Genomic DNA, 26122 nt, shown 5'->3' with positions numbered 1-26122 from the left:
AAAAACTTTTTAAAGAAAAAAAAAGCTTCATCTTTCTTCCTCAGAGAGGTTGGTGCCGGTGGTTTCGAACCACTGACATTGGGGTTAGCACTTCATTGCTTAACTACGATGCCCCCAAAGCTCCTTTCAACTCATAGCAACCTCATGATCACTACAATCTTTCCTAGGTTTGAGCCCATTACTGCAGCCACTGTGTCAATCTAGCTCATTGAAGGCAGTCATCTTTTCCACCAAGCAGCTACTTTACCAAGCATGATGTCATTCTCCAGGGTCTGGTGTCTCCTAATAACATGTCCAAAGTCCATGAGAAGAGTGTTTCTTGCTTCTAAGAATGTTCTTGTTGGACTACTTTCCAGACAGGTGTCTTCATTCTTCTGGCAGTCTAATGCACATTCAATATTCTTCGCCGACACCCTAATTTAAAGGCATCGATTATTCTCCAGTCTTCCTGATTAATTAACTGTCCAGGCTTTGCAGATATGAGAGGCAATGAAAAACACCAGGGATTGCAAGGGTCCGGGCACCATGGTCCTCAGAGTTTCACTGTTTGAATGGCAGCTCAATTCGGCAGTACGTGGAGTTCTATACTTGGAAAATATTGCCCAAATACATAACTATTGTATGGGATGCAATGATTCTTAACATTTTGGTAGGCAGTCTGTTCATATTGATTTTAAAAAAAAAGTCTATCATAAATAAAGTCCTAAAGCCACGACAATTCTTGGTAAGATGAAGCATCCCAATAAATCCAAGGAAGATCCCAGTAAACAGTGCATCATCATGTGGCCTTTGGGAAAATGTCCAAAGAGATGGGAAAGGCCTACTATGCTCACACATCCTGGTACAGACGTGCCGGGTTAGTCTAGGCTGCGTGGGAGATGAGTCCACAGTGAAAGCGATGGCACGCAGGGAGGGAGTACCGGCCCCCACGGGCACAGAGCCGCGGACGCACAGGAAATGGCATCAGGATACGCACAGCCTCGGGCGGCTAGCGGCTGAGTCGGCTCATTAAGGACCCATTCTTGAGACTCACTATTGCAGTTGACTCACTTCAGGGCACTTCTGTAGATTTCACGGAAATCAAGGAGACCTGGTGGCACAGTGGTTGAGCACCGGCCTGGCTGCTAAGTGAAAGACCAGTAGTTTGACCCCACCAGCAACTCCAGCTCCTAGGGAGGGCAGGCCTGGTGGCCTGCTCCGATGCCAGGATTCCGGTCTAGGAAACTCTACTGGACAGTTAGTTCTACTTGGTCTCATGGAGTTGCTGAGAGTCAGAATAGATTTGATGACACATCACCACCACCACGACAAAATAGTTCCAGGGTGCCAGGCTCTGTTCTAAGTGCTTTGTAAATATGAACTCGCTCATCCCCTCCCCATTATCAGCCCTATGAGGTAGGTATGTATGTTAGCCCTGGTTTAGAGAGAAGGAAACAGGATCGGAGTTCTTAAGGAGCTTGCCCAAGAGTCAATCACGTGTGAAGGGAGGGAAAAGAAAGGACCCCTTAGGCTGGGAAGAGGCGTCTGTTCTAGAACATCCCAGGCGTCCGGTGAGTGGACCAGGAGGAGGCAGCCCCAGAGCCCACGGAACGTGCGCTCATCACATCCCAGGAGAGGGCCTCTAGCGCCTCTTCAATGACACACAACACATTCTAACAAGATAAACACAAAACTACCAGAAACGGGCACAGGAACCGTCCCGTTGTTAGTAACGGCCGCTGTACATTTGAACTGGTTTTGAAATGTCTGAGAGAGAGTCATGCTGGTTAACATGAATGTGGATTCAACCAACCTGAAGCTGACTTAGGAAGGAGCTGCAGCTGTGTCACAGAGACGAACGTAGAACAGACGGCGAATAAATAGTAATGTGCCATTTAAAAAGGTGGGCTCAAATACGGCTTAAGAATAACCTTGAATGTCCCAATTCATTACTTTATCATATTCTTGAATTCTTTGCTTTATGTGAGAGAGTTTACTCTTCAGGTAATCACAGCGTTCCTTTTTTTCCAGAAACGTAGGATTCTGTGAAGGGAAACAGTCATTGTCAGCCTCTGACTTCCTCGGGGAGTCAGAAATTGTCACTCATGAGACGGCCTTTCCTAGGAGCTTTATGTGCAACAGATTTAGAAATCTGCCGAGTAACAGTTGAACACTCTTAAAAAAAGTCATTGACATTATAACTCACAGACCATACCTTTCAATGGATTAAACAGTTATTATTATCAAATCCCTATTTCCCCCAACCTCCCCTGACATGACCCTAACAAACTATTCAGCTAGTTAGTCTCTAGAGATTTACATAGCCTGCATTTCATACAAAGAAAATCGTGCAAACAAACCCCCAGCACCAAAACACACAGACCTTCAATTCAAAAGAAAGCAGAAAACAATAAAAACTAGAACAAATTAAAAATGGGTCAAAAGGGAGAACAAATGATAAGGGGTTAAACATTAGCCTGACTATTCTGTATCGATTCACTTTTTCCTGCACTCTGTCTGGTAAAGCGGCTGTGCACATGCCTGGACAATGGTCAGAGGAGAGTCACTAGAGACGATCCACATGGGGACCTTGCAAATGGATTTTGGGCTTTTACTGTCATCCACATCCTTCTGCAAATAGAGTGTGCAGAATTTAAGCCTTAATACAAAATCCCGCTTTCAGTCTTGGATTTTATTATTATAATCATTGGATCACACAGGCTGGTTCTTCTTCTGTGTGGACTTAGTTGACACGTCTTTTAGATGGCTGAATGTTTAAAACAGCCGATAAGGGTCAGATACTATTCTTTCTGATAGCTGGGAATCACTTGCATTATTTACCATACTTTGCAATAGCACCTATATCTTTGGTAATCTCTTCATAAGGGCAAATAAACTCCCTGCAATTTTTGAGGTACCTTTAGCAATTTGAAACACATTAAAAAATGATAATAGTAACAATAAGTACCCAAAACTCCAACCACTACTAGTCTGTCAGTTTGTCACATTGTGGTGCTGTGATGCCGGAAGCTATGTCGATGGTATTTCAAAGACTAGCAGGGTCACCCAAAGTGCACAGGTTTCTGTAGAACTTCCAGAGTAAGAACTGACTACGAAGAAGGAACAGCCTATCCACTTCAGAGGAATCAGTCACTGAAAACTTTTAAGGACAGATACTAAAGAAGGAAGTTGCAGGACCAGGCGGTGTTTCATTCTGTTGTCCAGAGCGTCGCTGAGTTGGAAGTGACCCCGAACAGCAGCAACAAAACCAAATTCACCGCCACTGAGTCAATCTTAACTCCCAGCAACCCTACAGAACAGGGAGGATGGTCCCTGTGGGTTTCTAAGACTGAAATGCTTTATGGGAGTAAAAAGCCTCATCTTTCTTCCAGAGAGGCTGGTGGTTTTGAACCGGTGACCTAGTAGTTAGCAACTCAACTTGTAAACCCAAAATGCTAGTGATCATCTCTCTCTCTCCCCTTTCTCTCATATATATAAATTATCTTTAGCTCATTCAGATTGAGATCAAATTGAGGATGATGTTATGAAGGAAGTATGAGCGGAAGTTGTGTATCAATGCCCACTCCCCTAGTTGATAAAACAGGACAGACTAAAAGGAGAGGCATCTAGCACTCACTTCCTGTAACACACAGCGCTATAAGAACTGCAGAAAGAAAGGAAATCCTGTAGCTCCAAGTACTTAAGTGGATCTCTTATCACCATGGCACCTGGATCACAACACATTCTGAAGAAGAAAAAACATATATATTTTGGGGCTGAGCCATTTCCCCAGCGAGGATGCACGTTCCTGGAGGTACTGCAAGACCAGGTCAACGTGTGGAGTGGGCTGAGTGAGCTCCTGTCCTTCTCCCTGCTCCAAAAATCCGTCCTACACGGCCCTTCGAGAGAGGACCTATCAGATGTGAACTGACACAACAGATGCTACATTTGATCTTGGCCAAAAGGCTGTTAAGCATTTAGAACATCATTATTTTTTACTCACATTCTTTTTTCTTTTAAATTCTTCATGGATCCTTGAAATCCTTTCATGCTCCTAGAAATAAAATATGATATAACTGAAATATTTGTAGCAGTATATGTGATAAATTAATTCTAAAATTAGATATTATTAATATACATGATAAAATACATAGCATAACACTTGCATTTACTTAATCCATTTCTCATGGATGTCTAAAAGGCAAACTGGGAATCGGATTAGAAACCCAATTTTTATACCACACTATAATGGAAATACTTACACATAAAGATTCCGTCACTGGACACATGGCTGAGGGCTCACCACGGGCCAGATACTAGGAGGCAGAGCAAGAGGCCTGCGGCAAGGAAGCAGACTTGAGGCCCCACCGTTGTGAGCCTGGACAAGGGTCTCTGCATGCCAGCCAGCTTCAGGAACCCCGGGGCACAGTGGGTTAAAGCACGGACTGCTCAGGCCAGGGGGAAGGTGAGGTTGTCTGCTTGCACACACAGCTCCTGTCTGCGGTCAGCTCTGTCTTACAGGGTGTGCAATGAGTCATAATCAACTGGATGGCAGTGGTTTTGCTTTTGGCAGCCTTTTTCAATCTCAGCAAAAAGGAACTAACAATCACACAGAGTGAGTGGTTCACTTATATGGAGTGAGCCTTATACTAACCACAGTATTGCCTAGTGCTAAGGACCATTTAATCTCGCTTGGAAAACTGTTTTCCAAGTTATTAGGTGTTATTAAGTTATTAGGCTGACACTGCCTTTTGAAAAATGTGAATGTAAAGTTTCTTTTCATTGATACGATCAATGCGCATATTTTAACACAGTCTACCCAGAAGAAGAGGTAACTAGGAGTTGTGCTCAAATTTTCCACTGAAACTTATGCCCAGAGATTATCCGAGAGAGACAGCACCTAATAAATAACAAATGAAACTAACCATCTATAGAGGACAGGCTCCATTATCTACTTTCTCTTCTCAATGTATTTTAATTCTCCAGTGTCTGTGACACACCAAGGTCATGAGTGATGTTTGAGTGTTGACTGCTTTCCAACAATGAGGATGGATGACAATCTGGCGTGTCTCCATCAACAGGTCTGGGCTAGGCGGGAGCTAGTTTCCTGGGGCTCTGCTTTAGGAGTGGACCGGGGCCACCGTGGTAGTTTCTCTTCCAGTGCGTCACACAGGCAGTAGTTAAGAGGTGGTGAGGACCGGGGGCGTGATTTTGGGCAATGCTCCCATGCTATGGGCTTGTAAACGTCACGTGATTACTTCATTTTTGAAAGGCAAACACCAGGATCTGGAGAGCCTGTGGCTCTACACAGGTCCACTGAGCTCATTCTAACACACCCCAAGCTCTCAAGGGACATGTTGGGAAAGGCACCCCAGTATGGTCACAGACTCCTTGGCTGTGGCAAAGCTCACTCAGCTTTGGCCAATGAGATGTTAATTTTTGTGATACAACGGCTATTTCTTCTTTAGACAAGGACAGGAGACTGATCATTGTGGGCCTGTCCCTGGCTACCTTCTTCCCAGGCCATCTTATAAATAAATCAGAGGAAATGTCTGTTGTTGACCTTATGTGAGAACATCACAGGAAGAAGACTCTTACTGTAATCAGAATGGCAGCCCCACCTGAAAACTCCTGTGCCCGGGCCCTGCCACTTGCAAAGCAGATAAACTAGAGGCCACCCGACCCATGTTCAGAGACTACAGGCCACTGTCTGGTTTTCCAGCCCCAGTTTTTCCAACCAGCTTGCTCTTCCCCTGTGCTTGGGCTTGCTTATTGCAGGGTTCCACACCTGACCACCCTTCTAAGACCTGTGGATCCTAGCTTGCTTTCAAAATGGTGCTAAATGATGCACCACCTTCAGTATTTACTGGATTTTTCTTGTGTCCTGGTGCTGGCATCTCTTAGCCAACACTAAGGTATTATCCCAGTGTTGAGAATATGTTACTACTATGCAGTTAGCTTAGATAACTTAATATTACTATTAAAATTCTGTAGGCAAAACAGACATGGCCAGCTACTGTAAATCCTTGGGAGAGACTATATATGTCATATCAATCTTGGCTGAAAACAGAGAATACCAAAATATTTATGTTTCCTTGACTACACAAAGACATTCAACTGTGCAGATCATAACAACATTGATGAATAACTTAACATTACGAGTAACACCCTAACAACATTATGAACAACAATGCAAACGATGGGAATTCCAGGACACTTGGTGGTGCTAGTGTGAAATCTGATCACAGGCCAAGAGGCAGCCCTTTGAGCCCAACAAGGAAATACGGAGTGGTTATTTGTGGTAGGAGATGTGTGTGTCAAGGGCTGTTTCCTTTCGCCATATTGATTCACTCTGTGTGCTGAACAAATAGTCTCCGAAGCTGGCCTACATGGAGAATGCTGCATGGACGACTCCTCAATGACCTGTAATCACAACTTTGCTTGCCAAAAGCGAAGAGGACTGCAGCCACTTCTTGATGAAGTTCAGAGATGTCCTGCCTTCACATAGCATCTCCGCAGAAGGAAAACAAAAATCCACACAAATGGACCCATAAGCAGCACAATAAACAGAGGCGACATCTCCTGCAGTTGTTGAGGATGCCATTTGACTTGGATCCCCAATCAATGTAGCAGTCAGGGAATCAAACGATACTTTGCATTGGGCAGATCTGCTGCAAACCCCTCACCCCCCTTCAAAGTTTCAAAAACAAAGACGTCAATGTGATGGCATCTCCAACTGCGTCTCATACAATGCAAAGATCACAGGCTGTCAGGAATTCGTCCCACAGACCCAGTGCACGTTATCAGAAGAACCAGTGGCTGCTTGATAAGCAGAAGGTCAGTGGAAAAGAGGAAGATCTTAACGAGAGGAGAGGCGACAAGGGGCTCACACGCGGCAGTGTCTGGGGGCCTGGCCAGGGTTGGGTCTGCTGTGCAGTGGGGCAGCTATGGGGCAGCTATGAGCTGGGACAATCTCAATGGCCCAAACAGCAATCTCTCCAAGGGCCTCCAGCAGTTTACGGAAACATCCACTTTTTACACAAGCGTGAAATACACATATATGGACAGATTTGACAGTCATTAAAAAAACGGCTCATGGTTGTAAGTGTTCATTATGCCAGGAAGGTTGGTGGTGCTCTTGTCAGTCCCACTCACAGTGACCACACGCACAACAGAAGAAGGCCTGCCCGGAGTCAGCCCACGGCTGCAGCCACTGTGGGAATCTCTCTTGTCGAGGGTCTTCCTCTTTTCACTAGCCTTCTACTTAAACACGTAACAAATCACCAATTGATCACAGTAATAATTAAGAGGGTTAACATCTCTTTACAAAAGAAAACCATTACAAGAAAAGCTTGAGTCTCCCATGACCTCATCCCTACCCGGGCTTAGTTCTCTCCCAATCACAAGTCTAGTATGTGTGCTTGGCTTCAAATCCACTTCCCACCTCCCCCCGCACCCAGCTCTCTGCACTCTGGGCCTCAGGAGGTAACTGCTTGGCAATATGTATTCCTTAGGGGCTCCCCAACACTTCGCCACCCCTTGGTGGGCTGCCCTCCTGTGGTGATCTGGTTTGAGTTGGGACTCTGACCAACGCAGTATTAACTTGCAAATGGATGTTGTGGCAGTCACCTAATCTGGTGTCAGTTTAAGGATTAAGAGTGTAGGGGTAGAGTCTAGGCTGTCAATCTGGAGATAGCCAATGACACTTCTGTGTGGGCATGGCCTTCTCCTGAGAATGCTGAGAAATCTGGGACATCCTCCTAGGAGGCGGAAGACACCTCTCTCTCTCTGCGACTCCCTGGGAGACATTGCAGAAGACAAGTCACATGGAACTACCCTAGTGCCCTGAGCCAGACAAGCCACATGGACGCACGCAACCAGACCTTGGAAGCCAGAGAAGCCACAGAGAGACCCCTGCCAGCACTGAGATACTTACACCACTGGACACAAAAACTTTCTACCCACTGGCTTGTGATGGCCCTGTATTTGGCTTCACTGCATGTGTTTTGTGAGTCTTAAGATGACTTTAGAGATTGGTATCAGACATATGGGCTAATATCAGACTTATAGACTTGGACTGGACTGAGCTGGGATGTTTTCTCAATGTTCAATTCCTCTTACATATAAATCTCTTTCTTATACACATGTGTTTATGAATTTGTTTCTCTAGTCCACCTAGACTAACACAGATGTTTATTTAAATAAGAAAATGCTGCCTAATAATTGAAAGCAAAGGCATTGCATAATTTAGTTTGTAAGTTTAACTAGTTAATTTGAAGATGCCAAATAGCATCAGACGCAGACACAGGCAGTGGGCGCTGACGGCTGTGCACTCTGCATGTTACAGAAGCAGTCGGTGTGTGGTCCTCGTCGGGCACTGACCTCTCGGCTCCCTGAGTGATAGGGCAGTCTGCTCATCACGGCGTCCAGCTCATCCAGCTTCCGCAGGACGGCCTGCACCTCGGCCGAGAGCTCCTTGTACTCGGAGAACTGGTCCTGGAACACCGCTTTGTAGCGTTCCCGTTCGTCATCGCTCTGAATCACAGGGTACTTTCTGAGGGGAAAGTGAAGTACACAATGATAATCTTTTCTTTAAAATCAGCTGGACAACAGAAAAGTGGGTGAAAGGAGACGTTGGACAGGGAAAGATATGACAAAATAATAATTTATAATTTATCAAGGGTTCATGGGGGTGGGGGAGAGGGAGGGGAGAAATGAGGAACTGATACCAAGGGCTCAAGTAGAAAGCAAATGCTTTGAGAATGATGATGGCAACAAATGTGCTTGACACAATGGATGGAAGGATGGATTGTGATGACGTGTGGCTTATTCTCCATGATCATAGAAAGAGTCACAAGAACCCAGTTCACCGCCAGGACTCACAGCGACCCGGTGGGGCTTCCTCCCTTGGAGCAGCAGCTGGTTCTGAACTGCTCACCTTGCAGTTAGTAGCCGAACTCATGACCACTACACCACCAGGGCTCACTGACCAGATTCTCCTTAAATTCAACCCTCGATCATTCAGGTAGCAGAAAACAGTTGTTTAAATAGCCAGCATTTTGAGCAGAGGGCAGGCTTGGAGACCAAAGGGCGGTGGGAGGTGCCGTGGTACTCACGCCACATAGTCGGGCATCACGATAGGTTTAGGGATGTGGCCCGAGGGGATGTGACCACTCCGCAGTTCAGGCTTCCTTTTGCCTTCTCCCGGTTCTTTGAAATTCACTTCTGAGTCTCTCAGTCTGTCACAGCTGGTCGACATTTCATACTGTAGTGAAGGAGGGAAAGAGGGCTGATTCATCCACTGTGAATTGACCTAACAACAAATCAAGCTTCAGCAGTGCTTCCAGATTAAGGAGAAAGGCCTGGTGACCTACTGCCATAAATGGGGGGATGGGTGTGGGGGGAGGGGAGGGTAGAAGAGCAAAAGAACCCCTCTAGCCAAAGAAAAACCTATAGATCACAATAGTCTGATCCTATTGAGCGCAGGTTGCCAAGAGTCAGAGGCAACACACAATTACAACCAGTAACAATCAAAACAACTCTAAGAGAATGAAACTAGTTAAAATGAGACATTCGAGGATAAAAGTGGGTGGATCCACCCATAGCCATCGAATCACGTTGGCCTCTGAGTTATGATCCACTGTAAACATCACAGGACAGCCAGGCACCCCGCTCTCTCTCAGAGGGGCTGGCCGGTTCGCAGCTCACTGCTTCACACACACCGCCAGGGTCCCTTAAAAATGGCCCAAGACAAGTCAAATGAAAATGAGAAGCTGGCACGGACTGATTACAGGTAGCTAATGAGTAGGTCAAAAAACAGGAAAGAGCTGCACTGTTTTCATTAGCTGACAGGACCAGCTTGGAAACTTCCTGCCTCCCCCTCCCCACCATTATTTACTTTTTTAACGTTTTTATTGAGAACTGGGTGGTGGTTGACTGAGCAGATCAGCTCTCCATTCAACAATTCATATTTACACTTTGTTCCTGTCTTTGATTGCAATCCCATGATGTAACATCACTTCCCTCAGTGCTTGTGTTCCCCATGCCCATTCTGCCTCCTTCGTTAACCCTTCTGTGCTTTGTCCTCAGGAAAAGCCTGCCTTTTTTATCTCAAATGGCTGATTAAAGTGTGCATAATGCTCTCGTGTTAGTGTAACCCTTATAAACCCATCAATTGACTGAACCAAGGGGTGAGCTCATTGCCAGATCTGCGGAGTGTCTAAGGGCCACAGGGGCGAGGCTTCTGCCAGTTTCTATCTGTCTGGACCAGAGCGGGAAAGCAAGGGCTGAGCACCCCCACAAGACCGAAAGTAAGCCAGAACAAAAGGCCCAAGATAAAACAACCGGTACCAGGAAGCGAGACCAGATGTTCCGAGTACAAAGGTAGCTGCAAGGAATTGGCAAATGATTCTCGGAGTAGCCAGCCCCCTTCTGCTAATTGCCACACATTCCGGACATTCTTTAAAGACCTGCATCCTGACTACTGGGCACCGCTTCCCTGGGCTACTTGCTAGCCCCTGGAAACTTGTCCGGGAGCGTCCCTCTAATAAAGCTACTGTAGTTTCTGTTCTCCCTTATCCTGTCAGCTATCTTTGTCCGTCTCCTTGTGCCTCAGTTTACCTTACACTGTCTGACCAGTAAGCCTGGTTCTTCTTTATGTGTTTGTGTTTGGTATCACGTTTTTTTCTCTCGCTCAACCCAGGGCCTTCTAGAGTTGGAAGTGGTAGCTGGGCACCATCTAGTTCTTCTGGTCTCAGGGTCATGGAAGAAATATGAAAACTCACCCAGAAAGAAATCCTCCCTCATCTTCAGTATGTCTAAATCCAGGAGAGCCCGTATTGACCACAGAAGAAAGGCAGTGACTGTCTTGAACTTGCCCAAGTGTTCTTAACCTGTGGCTCCCTGAAAATGGCTACGAGAATCCCAGCTGCCACCCTGGTTCCCAAAAGGAAGGGCTCTCCGGAGCCTATTTTTAATTCTTTTAAAGGGGGGGTGTTGTACCCTAAAAGAGTAAAGAAACTGAACACAATATGCAATGGTCCACAGAGGAGAATGAAGGACCAGGTTCAGAGCTCAAATAGCTGATGGAGGGAAAACAGGAGAGGTAGACCCTGAGTATCCACTTTGGCAATGGGCTGGCAAGGGCAGATTGGCAGCCCTGGGGCTGGGAACACTGTTAAGACTGGGGGACAACAGGAAGGGCATTTCCTTCCATTGCGTACACAACAGAGTGAGGGTCAGAGAAGCTAAGTCAATTCCACAAAACTACACCGCAACAAATTGGAAAAACCACAATTAAAATCCAGAACTATTTGGGTCATTGAGACTTTAAGTGAAAAACTTGTTTACTTAAATTGTTCATGCACTAAAGTCCCATGAGAAGTATGTGTGATTGACAGAGCAGGCTTGGCTCAAGAGAAACAATTGGCATTATATTTGCTGAACCTGAACGAGATTGGGAGTAGCTTGGGGGAGGGCCCTCAACTTCATTGAAAACAAAATGTAAAACAGGCTTGTAGACCCTCCCTCCCACCCTATCTCACTAGGCAGCAGCGTTTGGAACCCTTTGTTTGCTGACTTCCCTGTTCCTGAGGTTGGTTTGGAGGTTTGATTTAGCATTAGCTCATTCTGAAGTCACCTGGCTAAACAGGACACGGAATTGGACAAGGATTCAGGAAGCCAGTCCTCAGGGAGGTTTTGAAAAGCGGAAGTTTCACAGTTCCACCCAGAGGCCCTGGGAGGGGACCCTGGCTTATCCAGATGCCTGCCTCTGGGCCCACAAGGATCCTAAACGGATTTTGTTTCCTCTTGTTAAGACAGCCCCTTAGCAGCTAGCAGAGTGCTATTTCTCACCCTTGTATATTCTGTGGGGAGACAGGTAGCTTCCACTCCTGTGACAGTCTCAGAAACCCAGGGGCAGTTCTTACTCTGTCCTTACCAGGTTGCCATGAGTTGGAACTGACTCCATGGCAGTGTGGTTTTTTGTCTTTTGAGTTTAAGACATTTTGTATCTGAGGGTTCCAAATTGGAGGATTCAAGCACCTCAATTCAGATTGAAGATATTGAGAGGGGGAAAATGCTCCTAAAAGACAATTCAGTGGCCAAAGCAATCCCCCAAAGGTTAAGAGTGAGCAAGTGAGTGCTGTTCACACAGCACATGGTAAGCAATCCAGGGGTGACCAAGTATACAGGAGGATGTGTGTCAGTTACATGCAAAGACTGTAATTTAATCCACGCACATAAGCATCCATGATTGGGATGGCCCCACAGCTTCTGAGATGGCTGTACTCACACCTGATAAGGAACCAAGGGTATTAAGAATGTTGCTGCGTCTAAGGAGGTGACAGCATTCACAGGGACTACGTGGGCAGCACTGCAGAACTGCCCAGCGGCTTTCCTGAGCAAAAATCTTTATGGGCACCCCTCCAGCTCTTCCCCACCCCCCATGGAGCCTCGGGCTGGTTCAGACCAAGGACTTTTTTGGCTAGCAGGTAAGCACTTAACTGATGGCTCTTCCCGGTCTCCTGGGGTTAAACATTAGGGGGCGCTTTCTGGTTAGACTAAATGGGTCTCTATTTATATGGCCCCTCTGTCTACCTTCTGAACAGTTAACAATCCCAATCGCCCGAGGCTGGCTGAGGACGTGAGAGGCTCAGAACCAGTCAGGCATGGCCCAGGTTGATCAGGAAGGGTCCTTCATGACGTTCAACCCCCCCACCCACCCACCATCAACATGTCCCCACCCTGGACCTAGCTCCAAGCAGAAACCTCATTTTCCTAACTTGCCCATCTCTCGTTTTCAGATTTACCCCGTTTTTTAATTTCATATAAAAGGGGGTTGTTTTCAGAAGCCAAACCCCCACTCGCCTTTCAGTTTGTCGTACGGGGGTGGCTTGCAGGGAGCTGTGCTGCTGGAAGCTTTGCCACAGGCACTGCAAACGAAGCAGACTAGGAAGAAGGGGTCTGCGGTCCACTGAAAACGAGCCAGCGCAAAGTCTATGGACGACAGCAGAGCGGTCTGCTGCAGTGGAAGGTACCCTACTCAGAACGCCTGCTGGCCCCCACAGCGGACGGGTGACCTGGGCCTTCCCAGGAAGAGCGGTGTTTTGTTCGGTTGAACCCAGGGCCGCCAGGAGGGCAGCAACTTGACAGCAACCAATGCCATAAAGTCAGAATGTTCCCATACAGATGATTCCATCTGCTTAACTTTCTCTTTTTACATTTATTCTCTTATCTTCCTCCACTCTTTCTGGCTACTCCTCACTGATCATCACAAGGAGTCCTGGTGGTGGAGTTATTCCACTTTGGGCCGCTAACTGCAAGGTCAGCTGTTTGAAATCACCAGGCACTCCTCAGAAGGATGAGGCTTTTACTCCTGGAAGGGATTCAACTCCAGTCACTCCCATCGCGTCGATGCTGACCCGCAGCGACCTACGGGAGGGGGGTATTTCCGAGACTATCGTTCTTTATGGGAGTAGAAAGCCCGAATCTTTCTTCGGGGGAACGGCTGGTGGTTTTGAATTGCTGACCACGCAGCTAGCAGCCCAATGCGGAACCATGCCCAGGGCCCCTGGCAAAGAGTTATAGTCTGGGAAACCCACAGGGGCCCTTCTGCCCTCTAGGGTGCTATGAGGTAGAATCCACTTCGGGGCAGAGAATTTTTTTTTTAGTTTTTTTGTTTTTCTCTGTTTATCGGTTTGAAAACCCTGCTGAGAAAAACTCAGGTGCTAGATATGAGACAAAGAATGAAGACTCTGTAGCCTTTTATAGCGACCCTATAGAAGGCAGAGCAGAGTGGTTCCTCAGTGTTTCCCAGACTGTCGATCTTTCTGGAAGCAGACAGCCTCTTTGTTCTCCTGTGGAACAGCTGGTGGGTTTGAACCGCCGACCCTGCTGAGGTAGCAGCCCAGTGCCTACCTCAGAATTGAAAGGGCTCAATGGCAGTGGGTTTGATTTGGGGCCTGAGACGGAGTGCTCAAATCTCAAACAGGGTCCTGATCACACCGGCACTGGAGAGAGAGCCCAAATTCAACGTGATCTTTCTCTGCTTTTGACTTGTTGGCAAATATCAAAAACACTGTATTGAGAGCAAGGCAAGAAAGATCAAGTTCCAAGGTCATGTAATGCTAATATAGTTTAATCAGATTACTTATTAGAAAATCTAATGTAGTAAGACACGAAATAGCAACTATAACTGATCAAGGATTCATGAGGGGGAGGGAGAGAAAAAAAATAGGAGCTGCTACCAAGGGCTCAAGTAGAAAGATGTTTTGAAAATGATTATGGCAATATATGTCCAAGTGTGCTTAATGCAACTGAATGATGGATTGTCATAGATTTGTAAGAGCCCCCCCAGTATAATTAATAAAGAAAATCTAATGTCATTATTAGACTTGTCAAATTAGGGAGCAGAGCCGCTAGAGTGGGCAGCTGTGTGATTCGGATGCTCTCTCCTCTCAGGTGCGCCTGAGCCTCTGGACCGCGCCTGGGCCAGCGCCTTCATGCCATATGCGTACCGTTTGATTTTTCTACTTTGGACAAAGACCTCCTCAGCCCCTCGGGGTTTATTAGAATGTGTTACCAGCTGTACTTGATCTTATTTCATGTTTGCATATTATTTCTTTTCACTGATTTTTAAAAAATCATTTTATTAGGGGCTCATACAATTCTTTATCACACCCATTGTGTCAAGCACATTTGTACAGTTATTGCCATCATTCTCGAAACATTTTCTTTCTACTTGAGCCCTTGGTATCAGCTCATCATTTTTCCCCTCCCTCACGAACCTTTGATCATTTACTAATTATTCTTATTTTGTCAGGAGCCCTGGTAGCGTAGTTGGTTACATGTTGGACTGCTAAGCACAAGGTCAGTAGTTTGAAACCATCAGCTCCTCCACAGGAGAAAGATGAGGCTTTCTGCTGCTGTCAAGATGTACAGCCTGGGAAACCCACGGGGAGGGCAGGTCTACTCTGCCCTACAGGGTCACTAGGAGCTAGAAGCAAGTCAATGGCCATGACTTTGAGGTGTCTTAAAATTTGCTTTTAAGAAGTTATATTCTTTAAATTACAAAATAAGCGAGAGAGAACCTAATGGAAAGTCCCAAACAATGGGCAGGAAATTGAAGTGCAGAGAAGGCAAATGACTTCCCCGAGACCAGAGGGCTAGAACAAACTGAGCTGATCTTGTACTCAGGTCCAGAGGCATCTCGTACTCTTCACCACGCTGGGCCGTCTCCCAGCGGTCCCCTCGGGGGGCTACGATGGAAGTTGGAGAAAGCAGTGTCCAGGGAAGAGCTGGATGCTACATCCTCTCCTCTGAAGTTCCTGATGGGGAGGTCCAGGGGTCTGCCTCCAGAATGGGCCCCTGTGAGCCACCACCTGGATAAGGAGCCTATGAGAGGCTGAGAAGTTAAACTGGATTGGCAAAATGCCCAAAGGAGTCCTAGGAATGCAGGTTCCAATATCCATTGAAATGATTCCTGACCATTCCAGGGCTCCTCAGGATCCTTTCACTAGGAAATCTAGGATCTTACAACACTCATGCTGAGCAAGTGCTATTTAGGGTGGCCCGAAGGAGGTATCCTATGCAGGGACAGTGGACTATTTAGTGTGGCTCTTCTAGTCAAAGTCTCTAGCTCCCACGAAAGGTCCTCTCCCTGCATGGGTCTGCTAAAAAGGTGGGGGAAGATACTGGTAGGATTCACCTGTGAGTGACTGGGAAGAGGATTCCCTAGAGTGCCATCTGGCTCTAAAAAATGAGCCCTGTGAGAAGCAGGAGGAGAGATCTCATTACCAGTAAAAGTCAGGAATGGAGCGAGTCCTTTGACCCAAGATCCCTGTGCAGATAACCTCCTGGATCCAGAGGGCAGTTATAAGATCAGAGGAGTCGCAGCAGAACCAGGAACCAGGGCACACAACACAGTGGTTTACTTCCCAACCCAGGCAACAGGTTGAGTGATTTGGGGAAGGGGGCTGGTTTGCAGAGTAGGTTGCCTCTGGGTACTTAATTGGGGAAGCTGGGCTGACTGACTCAGGGAAGTGGAGCCGGTGCCTTTGGACTGAGGTTCACTAGAGTGGGTGGGATACCTCTGGGCACTTAATTCAGGGTACTGGGTTTGCCAAGCCATGAGTTTGAGCTGAATGCTTCAGGTTGAGGCTCTCAGCAGAGTGGTATGTCCCTTTGCCATTTATTATCAGACCTGAAAGAACTTTGTAACATGTCCTGAAAAACAACTCTCAATCCTGAGTGTTTCTCGCTGGCATTACAACCTGTTAACTTCCTTAATAAACCTTTTCATCATAAATTTCATCAATGAGTTCTGTGTAGCCACTGGCTATGAAATTAGAGGTGTAAAATGGAGGACATTAATTCAGACATCGCACCCTAAAACTCTCTAGACGATCTCCCTGGCCCTGTCACATGCGGCCACCAGTTATATTCTTAACCACCAGGACCCTGACCACCCCATCACGGGGGGGTGGGGGGGGGGAGCAACTTCTTCCAACTAAGCACAGCCTTTCGGGTTGACTGGACCCTACATCCTATCTCCGTGGAGTGACTGACCAGGATGCCCATCAATCCCATGTGGGCCAGGAATGACCACTCAAACGCAAAACCAAACTTGCTGCCATCAAGTGGAGGCTGACTCCAAGGTCAGCAGCCCTATAGGATTGGGTGAGTTCCCAAGACTGACTCTTTACAGGATTCTTTTTCCCGAGGAGTGAGGGGCGGTTTTAAACTGCTGACCTGGGCAGGAATGACCACGCCCCCAGGGCTCCCCTGAGGACCACTATCGCCATGTTATTGTCACAGAGCAGCCCATAACTGGAAAACTGCACACCTTTCACCTCCCAAGACAGTCTCCTGTCCTGTCACCAGGCTGTTTGGAAACATACTTCCTTTATTTAGCACTTGAGCTGTATAACCTGACACGAAATTCCAACATTGGCTGTGAAACTGAATGTGTGCATGTTAAAAGTTCTTAGGTGGGTGGGACTCAAATTCAATGCCCTCATGTGCATGTGACAGATGTACCCTGAAGGAAGAAGGCCAAAGAAGAATGGATACACTTGAATGATGGCGCTGGTCAAGAATACTGAAAGTACCGTGGACTGCTTAAGGTACAAATACATCTGTCTTGGAAGAATTTCAGCCAAAATGCTCCTTAGAAGCAAGGATGGCGAGTCAGAATCTACTTGACAGCACCTCAAACAACATTTTTCATGAAGTGTTATTTTGGGGTTCTCACTGGGCTCGCATGTAGCAAGGGCTGGTTCATTTTTTGAGCTTTGAAAGGGTGAGGTTTACCAGCGGATCGGGGCAGTGCTGACCATCTTGAATGACAGTGCTGGCAGTAACTGCCACAGTCACCCATCACAATGACCCCACTGGGATGACTGCTCCTGCCATTTGTCACACGGACTTCTGTCTTTGCACAAACCTAAAGTCTAGGGCAGCTGAATCTACATCTCCAACAAAGGGCTAGTGCTTTTAATTATTTAACCTTCAGCCTTACATTGTTTGATAGTTGAGAAGTATTTTATTAATATAAGTTAAAAAATTAAGCAAGTGGAAAAATGGAATTAAATGATTTATTTACTAGTGTTTTTAGTATTTTCTAAGAGGGTTGTATCTTTTTACTTTGTTATTCTTGTTAGGTTTTGTCTGTGAATGCTTTCATTGGGATGTGAAGCCAAGATAGGTAAGTCTAGAGACAGTAACTGGGCTAATGGCTCCTAGGGGGCATGGCAGGGCAGGTTGTGGGCAAAGGGGGCTAATAATGATGAGCACAACAGTGAAGAAAATGTTCGAGAAGGTTGTGGTGAGGACTGTGACTGAACTACTGAATTGTATGACACGTGCAGTATATGCCAATAAAGCTACTGAGGAAAACGAGCATCTTCATGTAACTTTATTCAATCGTACCATGGTCACGAGTCTAATTAAAATGTTGGAAGAGGTCGAAAAGCAATAAATATTGAATAATTAAATGATGCTAAAACAAATTAAAATGCAAGGATGTGTGAATGAGGAAGCTAAAGCAGAGTACGATTTTAAAAACAACCACACATACACACACTCCAACCCCCTCTAATTCTGTAGACAAAGTGGACAGACTTGTAGCACAAGCCGCGCACTGCTCCTGAGAGGAGTCTTCAGTGGTCTGCAGACCAGCTGCCGCCAGCCTCACCAGTCCCACACCTGCAGGTGTTTCTTCACTGCTAAAGATCTCCAGAAAAGTCAAAATTCCTGCAACACACGGTGGTATCTCAACTGCAATTCAGATGCCTCTAGCTACATTCCTTACAGAATTTAATGTAACTGACTTTTCAAGAGGCGACCTGGTGGCGTAGTGGGCACACCGGGCGGCTGAGCGAAAGGTCGGGAGTTGGAAACTACCAGTCATTCCGATGGAGAAAGCCAAGGCTTTTTCATTCCAGAAAGATTTACCGCCTCAGAAACCCACGTCTGTCCTCTACGGTCGACATGAGTCAGAATCAACTAGCTGGCAATGAGTTTGAGGGTTTTGTTTGATCCTTTAAAAAGTGAGGCTACAATAACACATCCCCAGGGGATGCTTTGGCCAATATGCATGCGGCAGTTGAGACACTCAGTTACAATCTTCCCCCCAGGATATGTCAGAGAAACATAAATTTCTGAGCAAGCGCTTTAGTTCAACGACCCCTTTCTCTCACATACACACACACAAACTCATGCACACACACACACACTCACACATACACACACACACACTCACACACACACACACACACACATACACTCACACAAACACACACACACACACACACACACACACACACTGCACTTGGCTATTCTATTTCTCTTTCACCAGGTTCCAGAGCCCTGGGAAATGCAGCACTGGTATCGCCAGGCCAGCCCTTAGCCTAGCTGGATCATGTTTGCTGACTGAATGAATTAGTGATGACTCCGATGTATTAAACAGGAGCACTTCATAAATAAATCCCTTATTTCAGCCCGAATAAAGCACTTTCAAATACTATGGGTGTTTCATAATACATACCTAGGGCAACATGAAGAGGAACCTTATAAAACTTACTTTAAAATCTTGTACATTTAACATATAGCGCCCCGTACCCAGGGTGACGAACAACAGAAACATGGGTGAAAGGAGACAGTGGATAGTGTAAGATATGAAAATAATAGAGCGGGCAAAAAAGAGGAGCTGATCCACAGGGCTCAAGTAGAAAGAAAATGTTTTGAAAATGCTGATGGCTTATGTACAAATGTGCTTGACACAATGGATGTATGGATTGTTCTAAGAGCTAGCTGTAAGAGCCCCAATAAAATGATCTTTAAAAAATGTATACATTTAACACAGTAGATAAAATGGAATTTAGAGTTATTGGAAAAAGGTCACACAAGTATTTGAAAAGATGCCCAACTTCATTCTTGCTATAAGAATTGCAAATTAAAACTATTTGAGATAATATGTTTCATCTGTTCCATTGACTAATGTAAAAAAAATTACCCTTAAACCAAAAGAATTCTTTGAAATCATTTTTAAATTGAACAATGGTTGAGTAAAAAGGTCTGTCTTGAGCATTGTGTTCTTTTAGGAACTATATGGGAAAGGGAGACAACAGTGTAAGACATGAAATAACAACAATGGATAATGGATGAAGGATTCACGAGGGTAGGAGAGTAGGGAGGGAGGGGAAAAAGGGACTGATACCAAGGGCTCAAGTAGAAAGAAAATGTTTTGGAAATGTTGATGGCAACAAATGTACAAGTTGATGGCAGTATATGTACAAGTGTGCGTAATGCAACTGAATGATGGATTGTCATAAGATTTGCAAGAGCCCGCCAATAAAAGGGGGAAGGGAGACTCCGGATAGGGCAAGATATGACAAAATAACAATCTGTGGATTATCAAGGGCTCATGAGGGAGTGGGGAGCAGCGAGGGAGGGAAAAAAAAAGAGGACCTGATGCAGAGGGCTTAAGTGGAGAGCAAATGCTTTGAGAGTGATTAGGGCAAAGAATGTATGGATGTGCTTTATACAATTGATGTATGTATATTCATGGATTGTGATAAGAGTTGTATGAGCCCCTAATAAAATGTAAAAAAAGAAAATGATTAGGGCAAAGAATGTACAGATGTGCTTTATACAATTGATGTATGTATATGTATGGATTGTGATAAGAGTTGTAAGAGCCCCTAATAAAATGTTAAAAAAAAAAAAAGAACTCTATGGGAGCTCTGTTGGCATGGCGGTGAGCTGCTGAGCCACAGGTTTAACCCACTCAGCACCGCAGAGGAACGAAGAATTAAGTCCAGGAAACCCAAAGGGGCAGTTGTTCTTATAGGGGTGCTAGGAGAACTAATTCAACACCAGTGAGGTTCTCCTAAACAAGAGTCTGACTGGCAAGACCAACTCAAAAGGTTGGAAAGGAACCTTAGGAGGTAGTAAATTTATGCTAATGAATAAACAGTTTATGCTAATGAAGGAGGATTATCTCAGAAAGGAAGGAGAAAATAGTTGTAACCAATGTCAGTAAATTGTACTTGTAGAAATTATTGACTGGGTGCATGTTTTGTTATGTATATTCTCAGCAATGACAAAATAAATATAATGAGTAGCAATACCAAGAGGGTGGAGGGAAGTGTGGGCAAGAAGGGGAACGAATCACAATAATCTATATATAACCCCCTCCCTGAGGGACAGACAATAGAAAAATGGATGCAGGGAGACAGCGGTCTGTGTAAGGCATGAAAACATATTTTTTTAAATGATTAAGGGCTCATGAGGGAGCAAGGGTGGTGGCAGAGGAAAATGAGCTGATACCACGGGCACAAGTAGAAAGAAAATGTTTTGAAAATGATATGCTTGACCCAATGGATGTATGTTATGGATTCTGCTAAGAGCTGTAAGACCTCAATAAAATAATTAAAATAAATAAAATGAAGAGGCAAAAATTCATCACATTAACCTACGAAGCAGTTTCATTGAGGATAAAATGATCATTGTTAACAATATATTAAATGCTACATATAACTGATTATAAAAATATTATCTCATCAAATACTCTCAGACTTGTGAGGCTGAAATCCTTAGTATTTCAACTTTAGAAACGAAGAGGCACCTCTGGAAGGGCACCGTTAGACGGCTAATCATAGAACAGGAAATTTCCTGACACAACAAAGTTGGGAACTGACAATAAGGTGAGAAAGACCGAAAAGAATGACAAAGAACTTTAAAGAGAAGTCAAGAAAGTTTGAAAGAATAACTGTTCTTTTTAAAATGCAAAATTATAAGCAGATAAGGAGAACCACGTGCCAGTGCTAGCAGAAGCTCACATCTATCAACATCAAACGGCGCTGTGCTTTTTGTCTGTTTTGCTCCTTTTTGCACCCAACAAAAGCCGAGTGTTCGAACTCAGTGCAAGGGGTCCACCTTCCGCAGCCACGCACAGAGACGAGAGAAAAGCCATCTAGATGTGAATCCAGTCACAAAGCACAGACAGGCTCTTAACCAATCCTGACAGTGTACTTTAGGAAGGGAACTTTGATCTTACCATTTTCCTTTTGGATGACAATGATGACTCATGGATCTGAAGAGAAAGAGTTAAAGTGAGTTTTCAAAGTTTATTTCCAACATTTTTCATTTATTTGCATCATAACCCCATGCCCATTCTACAGAGGCGGATTGGAAGGAGGAGGTAAGGGCTCAATGTCCCTCCTCCTCCCCTGGCTACACTTTGATCCACAGTGGAGGACCAGAGGGAGGGGTGGTGGTAACGTCCCAGCCAATCAGGAGCACAGAAAGAGCCAGACATGAGAATGTTGGGTTGGTTACACGACTAAATTAACAGAAGACAGAAGGATGCTATAAGCTATCACAAGGCCCTGGTAGCGTAGTGGTTACCTGTCAGGCTGCTAACTGGAAGGGCAGCAGTTTGAAAGCACCAGTCAGATCCAAGGGTGGTGGGGGAGATGGGCTTTCTACTTCCATAAAGGAATGACTGTCTCAGAAACTGGCAGGGTGAGTCCTACCCCATCCTATAGGGTGGCTATAAGTTGGCACTGACTTGATGGCAGTGAGTTAAAAGCCATCACACTTTTTAACTTTGGACGTTACACCAACAAATAAACAGGCACAACGTCCAAGATCATAGCTAAATCACTCTCACTAACCATGATGAAAAAACATAGAGGACTGAGTTTTTCTTGATGAAAAAGAAGTGTTGTATGAGACTTATAGTTACATTCAGATGGAATTTTAAAAGTGACATTAGATACTTTGTTATTAAACTTGCACTTAACCATGCAGAAGTATACAAGGTTTCTCCATTTGAATTTCACATTGATTAGAATGTAAAGTTCTAAGCTTCATGTAAAGAAGCCTGGTGGCACTGTGTGTTAGGCACTGGGCTGCTACCTGCAGGGTCAGCAGTTCAAACTCACCAGAAATATGAAGACGTCAGTTTCCAGAGAGCTTTGCTATTTCTGAAACCCTATACTACATAGGATTGCTAAATCCGGATTGTTTGGGGATTTTACTTTGTACACCGAGATGTTGTCATGGATTGAATTTCGTTCCCCCCAAAATACGTGTCCACTTGGCTAGGTACTTGTGCAGTAATTCCTCACGATATCATCAGATGTGAAAAGCTAATCAGCCATGAGGGGATTAGGGTAACACCTTTAATCAGGTCAGAGCCCAGACTGGATATAAACCGAGTTTCACCTGGGAGTACAGTCTGTATCACCTTTGATCTGATAAAAGGTAAAAGGAGAGAGTCCAGAGGGCGGGCTGTACTACCACCTACAAAGATGGGCCAGGAGGGGAGTGTGTCCTATGGACACAGGGGTCCCTATGCTGGGAACCTCCGAGAGCCCGGAGACACACACACAGTACACCACCCAGAGCTGGCACTCTGACCTTGGGACTTTCGGTTTCTGAATTGTGCACTTGAATTATGGTGCTGATGAGAAGAATATTGAAAATACCATGCACTGCCAAAAGAGCGATCAGATATGTCTTGCAATTAGGGCAGCCAGAGTGTTCCTTAGAGGCCAGGACGGTGAGACTTCACCTCACGTACTCGTTAGAAGAGGCCAGTCCCTGGGAAAGGGTATCCTGTTTGGTGGAAAGGAGCAGGCCAGCGATAGAGACCTTCAACAAGACATATTAACAACAGTGGCTGGACCGACGGGCTCAAACATAAGTGTGAGGCTGGCACAGCGATGGGTGGCGTTTGGTTCTGTTGTACACAGGGTCACTGGGAGTAGGAAGTGTCTTATTAGGACCTAGCAACATAAACCAACAACATCACGCTAGGAGAGAACAAATTATTGCTGGTTAAAGCCATCCACCTAAGATATTTCTGTGAGAGCACCTCTGGATAACTAACAAAAACCCATTGCCCACTGCCATCACGTCGATCTACCCCACAGTGCCCCACAGGGCTTAGGAGACTAGATCTGTACAGTCACAGACAGCCTCATTTTTCTCCTGGTGAGGCTGGTGGGTGTGAACTGCTGACCTGAGGGCTAACAGTCCAACACTTACCTGGCAAATGTCTCCAGGCTCTGAGTACTGTACCCATAAAGTCTCAGGAAAAGAGGCAAGGGGAAAGAAAATCCATGGACAGTTGACTTAAGAGGAACATTAAAGTCGATACTAAAGTTTTGGGTGGTGTCAGAAATTCCATTACATGCAACTCCTTATTTAAAAGAAAGAAAAAAAAAAGCAAAACATCAACTTATTTCAGGGGTACTAAAGCTAGATGAACACACTCCAACATGGTTCCTCTATTTCAAATAATGTTAAATACAGCTTTTGGATGACCTTATCTCCCAGCTATTGCTGTTATATTATTAAAATTTATCTTCCTCCCATTATAACAAAATGGCCATGAGAACTACTGTTGTTACTATTATTATGATAGAATGCACAAACCCCTCTGCAATAAGGCTGGAACAACAAGGTTCTCAGCACATTTTCATAGAGCACATGTGTCAGATATCACATCTGCCAATTCCCTATCTGGTCTGCCACATGGTGATTTGGTTGCATTTAACTCACTGAAGAAAGCGAGACTTATTAGATCAGATTTAAACGAGTACTTTCCGCCTGGTAGCGTAGTGGTTACATGTTGAGTTGCTCACTGCATGGTCAGCAGTTTGAAACCACAGGCCGATCTTTCTCCTGAGGAAGAGGCAGCTTTCTACTCCTGTTAAAAAAGCTAGTCTTGGAAACCCCCGGGGGCAGCTCTACCCTGTCCTACAGGGTGGCTAGGGGCCAGAACTGACCCCATGTTAGTGAGTTTGGTGTTTAGTTTTCTCGCCTTCGGTCACAGCCACCTACCTCCTGCTGCTCCAGGTACTCCCTCTGCCTGCGCGCTGCCTCGTGGCGCCACAGCTTCAGGCAGACCAGAGCACTGATGAGGTACACCAGCATGGTGACAAACAGGAAGATCATGGCCGCCACCTGCCCGCCTTCCACCCGGCAGAAGGCTGCGTTCATCGGCGTGTTGAACAGCGGGTAGTAGCAGAGGCCCCCTCGGTTGGTGTCATTCACGTAGACGATGGCTGCGGCCATGTACAAGATAAACAAGGCCACGTTCACGCCAAACTCCGTGAGGGGCCACCAGTGCGAGTCCAGCAGGATGGTCCGGTAGTACATGGACATGCCGAGAACCAGGATGATAAGCGTGGCGACCCACGCCAACCCAGCCATCACCAGCACAAAGGGGGTCTTGGGGCCGTTGTAGTAGTAGCCCCCGTACATGCTGCCCAGGTTGCCCACGCTGCCGACCCCGAAGGGTGGGGAGTAGCCAAAGAGGTTGTACCACTCGCTGTCCTTGTGAATGTAGGCCGTGACGCAGGCGAAGACGCCCGTGCCCAGCAGCAGCTGCACGACGCCCAGGATGCGCAGCAGGCCGGCCCAGGACTTCATGTAGGAGTACCGCAGGTGGTACTCCTCCACCTTCTCGCTGTACGTGCGGGCCGTCAGCGGCGCGGACCGGCCCAGGGAGCCCGGGGGACCCGCGGGCAGCATGGCCTCGCTCAGGGGCGAGGGCGAGGCCGGCGGGGAACACTCCACGCCATCGGAGATGTACCTGATGTCAGACACCGGCTTATCCCACGCGGGGTCCTTTGTCCTCCCTTTGAAGAAGTTCTTCCAGGAGTCGGGGACAAAGCGCCGGACGGGTTTCAGATCCGGGGCCACGGCTGGCTCCTCCGTGTCACTTGAGTCGAAGTCTGGGCCGAAGGCTGGCTGTAACGGGAGAGGGGGCGGCGGCAGGGGATCAGCGCTCACAGCCAGCCTGCTGTTGGGAAGTGTCCGCAGGGCCCCCTGGCCGCCATCGGAGTAGGGCACGTCCTCGTCACAGGGGACCTCATCGGAGCACCGGTCCCGACTCTTGGATCTTCTGCCATCTGACGACATTTGTGATGGTCTCACCTGTGGCGGAGATCAATGTTAGACTCGGTACAGTATCTGTTCAGTGAGGCCCCATTAAATGTTTCGTTCATTTTGTAGCAAATTGCTGTACTCGGGAGACCAGCGTGATCACTTTGAGTTACCACAGCCCATAAAAATGACGGAACCACACATATGCATGTTTTAAAACACCTGTAGTTACTGTGGTGGCCAGGGATATAATCCCCACGTGGTGTCATTCTGAAGGCAGTAGATTTCAATCTCAGGTCTGCATTTCATGAATTAAGACATTAAAAGAAGCTCTGTAACCAGTGAGACCCATAAACCACAAACTGTGAAACATGAAAATCAAGTGGGAGGGGTAAAAGAGGAGTTGCTACCAAGGGCTCAAGTAGAAAAAAGGTGTTTTGAAAGGATGATGACAACCTATGTCCAAATTGGCCTGATACAATTGATGTAAGGATTGTCCTAGGAGCTGTAAGAGCCCCCAATAAAATGATTTCTTTTTTCTTAAAAAAAAAAAAACGTGAAACAAACAAGAAAAAAACTCACAAAAACCAGCACAGCATTTAACATGCCAGGACACTGACATAGGGAGGCCAGTCCTCTCCTTAAATGCCTGAATCAAAATATTTGCATTTGAGCACTCCCCAACGTGCTGCGCCAGCACATACCCTTCCCTTGCACTCCCTCAGCTCTGCTCTGGAAGGCC

At 46.1% G+C, this 26122-nt stretch overlaps 1 protein-coding gene and 1 non-coding gene across 3 annotated transcripts; both read right to left on the bottom strand.

Moving 5' to 3' along the window:
* Positions 1-1899: 1899 nt before the first annotated feature.
* Positions 1900-25416, bottom strand: MARVELD2 (MARVEL domain containing 2). Of its 2 annotated transcripts, XM_075543036.1 has the most exons (6): positions 24334-25416; positions 21539-21574; positions 9096-9244; positions 8362-8533; positions 3983-4033; positions 1900-2022 (listed from the first exon to the last, which is right to left on the bottom strand). In XM_075543036.1, the coding sequence occupies exons 1-6, from the start codon at positions 25414-25416 to the stop codon at positions 1900-1902; spliced, it is 1614 nt and encodes a 537-aa protein (XP_075399151.1). The 2 variants fall into 2 exon arrangements, with proteins under 2 accessions (XP_075399151.1, XP_075399152.1); XM_075543037.1 differs by lacking the exon at positions 21539-21574.
* On the bottom strand, positions 3773-3957 carry LOC142441854 (U2 spliceosomal RNA). The gene has a single exon (XR_012783167.1). It is a non-coding gene; the product is annotated as a U2 spliceosomal RNA (small nuclear RNA).
* Positions 25417-26122: the final 706 nt, after the last annotated feature.

Source organism: Tenrec ecaudatus, chromosome 2 (assembly GCF_050624435.1).
Source record: "Tenrec ecaudatus isolate mTenEca1 chromosome 2, mTenEca1.hap1, whole genome shotgun sequence".
NCBI lineage: Eukaryota > Metazoa > Chordata > Mammalia > Afrosoricida > Tenrecidae > Tenrec > Tenrec ecaudatus.
The sequence above is the reverse complement of the archived record's forward strand: the minus strand, read 5'-3'. Positions and strand labels throughout refer to the sequence as shown.

Excerpts from the sequence above, each read along its gene's own strand:
- MARVELD2 (XM_075543036.1), bottom strand. The coding sequence starts at position 25,416 with ATGTCGTCAGATGGCAGAAGATCCAAGAGTCGGGACCGGTGCTCCGAT. Across the intron at positions 21,575-24,333 it reads AGTACCTGGAGCAGCAGGAG|ATCCATGAGTCATCATTGTC; the intron begins GTAGGTGGCTGT and ends CTTTCTCTTCAG. Across the intron at positions 2,023-3,982 it reads AATTTAAAAGAAAAAAGAAT|AATCCTACGTTTCTGGAAAA; the intron begins GTGAGTAAAAAA and ends TTCCCTTCACAG.